At 35.5% G+C, this 4708-nt stretch overlaps 1 protein-coding gene across 1 annotated transcript; it reads right to left on the reverse strand.

The window, feature by feature from the left end:
• Positions 1-1234: 1234 nt before the first annotated feature.
• On the reverse strand, positions 1235-3649 carry LOC308705012 (intelectin-like; the record flags this gene model as incomplete). The annotated part of the gene is made up of 8 exons (XM_081389812.1): positions 1235-1387; positions 1598-1701; positions 1930-2050; positions 2142-2300; positions 2712-2959; positions 3040-3192; positions 3353-3431; positions 3641-3649. The coding sequence occupies 8 exons, from the start codon at positions 3647-3649 to the stop codon at positions 1235-1237; spliced, it is 1026 nt and encodes a 341-aa protein (XP_081245938.1).
• Positions 3650-4708: the final 1059 nt, after the last annotated feature.

Genomic DNA, 4708 nt, shown 5'->3' on the forward strand with positions numbered 1-4708 from the left:
GGATTTGTGTAGAAAAAATAACCCAAGATTTTTTTTAGAGTGTTCACAGAACTCTGGAACATAGTTTGTTGGGAGAGTGGGTTTGCTGGATTATTTCATTAAATATAATGAATAATTGTGTCTGATTGGTCCAGACGCGACAGGTTCAATGATTGCTTGCTATCTGGGTTACATCTGGAAATACTGACAAAGTACACTGTTATATTGATAACAACATGGTTAAGCATTTTGACTATCTTGTTTGTGAACAATGACATAAGAACTTGTCATTCTGATGGCATTCATGAACACTCAGCTTTCACTTACTTTCACTTTTAAGTTTATTTTGAAACCACAAATAGATTAAATAGACAATGTATCATCTGCTTAGTTCACTTCATTTATTTTCTTAAATTTCATTTGTATAGTTCAAGAATTCGATTACTGCTGAGAGACTTCAAACTTCTGGGCAACTCAGAGAATGCGCGTGCCTGTTTAAACCTAATCTGTGTGTGTATGTGTTTGTTTAGTAATGTGTTTGAATTAATTATTATATTTTGAAATATTACTTACACAATAGTAATAGATATTTTTATTTGTCAGTAAAGTTTTTAATATTTAGTAAACAGTCCCTGCCATTTTTACCCTTCTTTTATTGTCCAAAATAATAAAATAAATATCTAAACAAAGAATTTAGAAAATTAATGTGTGACGAGATGAAGAATGTTTCAATAGATCTTACAGTAATTGCTACGTTTTGTGTGTGTGTGTGTGTGTGTGTGTGTGTGTGTGTGTGTGTGTGTGTGTGTGTGTGTGTGTGTGTGTGTGTGTGTGTGTGTGTGTGTGTGTGTGTGTGTGTGTGTGTGTGTGTGAACAAATGTGAATATTTTGTAAATGTTTAAGTTAGTGGAAATCCAGTCCACTGGATTTATTTTTTTGTTTCCATTTTTGAACAGTTATAATAAAAAAAAACACATGAACAGTATTTTAAAGTATACAGTACTGGCTATGTATTTAAAAACTAGCAGAAGCTGCTCAATAAATGACAAATTATTTTTTTATCAGTTAAAAACACCTAAACATGTTTACCTAAAATTCCAACTGAACAAATGTAACTTATTCTTAGATTATGTTTATTCTTAGATGAAGTAAATATCTTTAAATAAATAATTGTCCATGTAACAATCAGATGTTAATTAATGTGATATATCTCAAGAGAGAAGAAAAAGTAGCAGGTCATTTTAGTTTCAAAGTGTCAGCGATAAAAAAGAAGTACAGCTGCTTCAGTTATCTCTCTGGAAGCACTCCATTCTGTATTAGTGCCATAGCCATTCCAGTCGAAACTCGTAAAGTCTCCACACTGCCTAGGGACCCCCTCAGGAAAGTGTCCACCTCCACCAATACAAAACTGCAAAAATATGAGTGCATTAATAACAACACAACATATATGCATTTCTTCATATAACATTGGTGCAGTTAATTTTTTTCTGTTTTTATTATGGTACTATAAATGGATTTCCTCTTCATTTATACAACGAAGCATGAATAATTGCCTGTGGTGATCAAATGCTGTTCATAAACACCGTTGTAAATAATCCATAATATTTGTTAAACTCACATGTTCAGTATGACAGCCGGTTGGTTTAACGCCCGAACAAATAGCCATGGCTGCCTTTTCAGTATTGAAGACTCTGAATGTGATGAATCCAGGTTCAAATAGTCCTGAAAAAAAGCACAGAATATATAACTGATGATCTGTCATGAAAGGTCCATGCACACACGACATGGCTTTCATTCATTAAAGTGATTGGATCTCAACATTGATGATGCTTTGCAAAAATAATACACATATCACTGAATAATAGACAGATTTAATGACAATCAGTCTATGTGGCTATACTTTCTTTAAAATATCTGAAAAAAATATTGGCTCAAGAGGTATTTCTGTACCTCTTGAATTGGGTCCATACAGTTTTTCTGTAGAATCCTCACTTCCAGTATCATACACTATTGGAATAGCAGGTCCATTATCAATGTTGCATGTCCCGACTCCAAACCTCACAGGAAATTTCTGCGAAAATTAAGATAAACGTTTAAAGGTTTGGCCACCTATATTTCTGGGAATGTTTAAAACTCAAAACTGTCATTAAATTGTATCTGACCTTAAATAAATTAAAAAGGTTTCCTCCATGTAGAGTTAAGAAGCGATTTTCAGTGTGGTATCTCAGAATGGAGGCAGTGGTCCAGTGTTCAAACGCCATATTATTAGGAACATGCCACACAGACACATCCTGTGCCGCAATGTCAAAGTATCCAGGATTCTGTCAAATCAAGTCATATTTATTTATATAGTGCTTTATAAAATGTAGATAGTTTCATAATGATAATGTTGCAAAACTGAATTAATGAAACAACTTTGGTTTCAGCAATAATGCAGCTCTGCAATAAAGTAAAGCAGATACCGAAAAGACAATATAATCATCATTATTCAGCTCATATTCAGTTCAAGTTTTGCTTTCATTCGATAGTGTCAGTGCAGTCAAATTGATAATATCTCTCAATATTGCTTAATATTGATTGTCTTTTCAGTGACAGAAAGGACACAGACTGTGTCAGATTCTGTTTTAGATTCTAGATAAACATTTTTTCATTGTCAGTCCAGGGACTTTGTGTCCTTTATATTGCTTCCCTTAAATCAGGGTTGTAAAACCATTGATATAATAAAAAAGTACCTTATAATCATCACTTGTAGCGGCCTCTGCGGTTCCAAACGTGACTCTGTTCGCCCATGTCCCTTCACCATCAGGCCGGTTTGCGTTGCTGCCCTGCTCACTTGACCAGCGATCACCAACAGTACACTTTCCATACATGTTGTTCTCATGAACACTGGCCACCAGCGTCCAGCCGCCGCCCGCAGTGGTCATATCACAGAACGTCTGGTAAAGGACCCCTCTTGATGAGATCAGATAGTACAGGCCATCTGAGTGAACAGAAGCATTGCTGAGTCACCTAAATTGAGTTATTCCTTAAGATAAAAATAAAAAATAAAAAAAAACATACCCTCATAAACTTGATATTTGTCAAGAATTTCTTTGCAGCTTCGAGCAACGTATTTAATTCTGTCGAGAAGTTTTTCAAGCTCATGGTTGCTTTTGGTATCACTGATATTAATACATGGTGCTTCTGTTTCTTGTATTACATACATAGCTCCCACTGTAGAAAGATCATAAAAAGAGTAAACGCTGGTTTTGCTGTAATGCAAGTCAAAAAGTGAGTCAGAAAATGTGTCACATAGTGATATATTGTGATAAAAAAAATATGATGACGTTCTGAATAGAAATGAGTTTCAATCAAATCAGATAATTACACTTACTTGATTTAGCTTCACAGAACCATAAACTCAGTGGGAGACTGAGAAGGATCCCTAAAAACATTTTTATAAGAAAGACAGTCTGCAAACAAAAGGAGAAAAGTTCTTCAGAATTAAAATTAAAACCACACTCTGAAAATTTGCAAACCTGAAATTGTGATGTGTTTGGTTCCATGTTTTTGTGCGAATGTTTACTAAAAGCAAACTGATGTTGACAAATCGGTTTCACATTCGGCACATTTTTCTTCAATCAATTCATTACTGTACATTCAATAAAGCACATTAACTTACCATTTCCATGAGCCAGTAGTAGGTAATAGGTTTCGTGTTCTTGGTGTCTCTATTGGCTTAAGGAAAAATGTTAATTTATATCCTTTTCTTATCAAAGGGTGACAAAGACTTCCTTTACTGGCAAATACAACAAGGAAGAGATTAGCCTATTTTCTCAGGAATCCAATAAACCTATTTTTTTATCAAGGGAAAACCTTTAGATGTTGCCGAACAATAAATCACAACATGTAAAATTGACCAACTTGAATAACCTGAAAATTGAAAAGGTTTCCTCCGTAGAGGCTTTTTCTCCGAAGTGATTTTCAGTGTGTTGTTACGGGACGGAGGCAGAGGTCCAGTGTTCCATCTGAATATATTATTAGGAACATTCCACAAGTGCTGCAGTTTCAAAGTATCCAGGATTCAATGACAGACGGTAACAGGTTATCAATTCAGATTAGATAAACATATTTTATTGGCAATCCAGTGTATCATTGTCCTTTATGTTGCTTCATAAACCTGGGTTGTAAAATAGCTTCTGCGGTTCCAAACATGACTCTGTTTGCCTGTTTACAATGGTCTAGGTGTGTTTGACACACCACAGAGAGATTGGTGTATGACATCAAAGCGGTTCGAAGGCATTCAGAGCTGTCTGCGCTCTAATCGCTCTTGCGGGAAGGTCTTGTCATGCACCGATCGATCTGCACAGCGCCGCTTCGAGTCAAATACACCAAAGCCACTGGAAGGCAAGCCTGCAACCTTTAGCCAAAAAAGCATAACGGCTAAATCCAACGCTCCGGCTTTGTCAGTACGCAGGGACGGAGACCATGGCATGAAGGTAATATGATGTCATAAAGAATCGCATGTGATGGGTATGATTTGTGAAAGTGTACATAATATTGCAAGCGTAAATTAAATTTGCATGCGCAAAAGAAGATAAGGTGTAAATTGCCTTTCAAGTGTAAGAAAAAAATATTTGCAGCATTTTACTGTTATTCGTAAGTGTAATTCATGTATTTGGAACTGCAGCTTCGTGCTAACGCAATATAAATAGGATCTGTATTCTTCTGACTTCCATTTTTCCGTGCT

This window comes from Scardinius erythrophthalmus, assembly GCF_964197995.2.
Source record: "Scardinius erythrophthalmus genome assembly, chromosome: 2".
In the NCBI taxonomy this organism is placed as follows: domain Eukaryota; kingdom Metazoa; phylum Chordata; class Actinopteri; order Cypriniformes; family Leuciscidae; genus Scardinius; species Scardinius erythrophthalmus.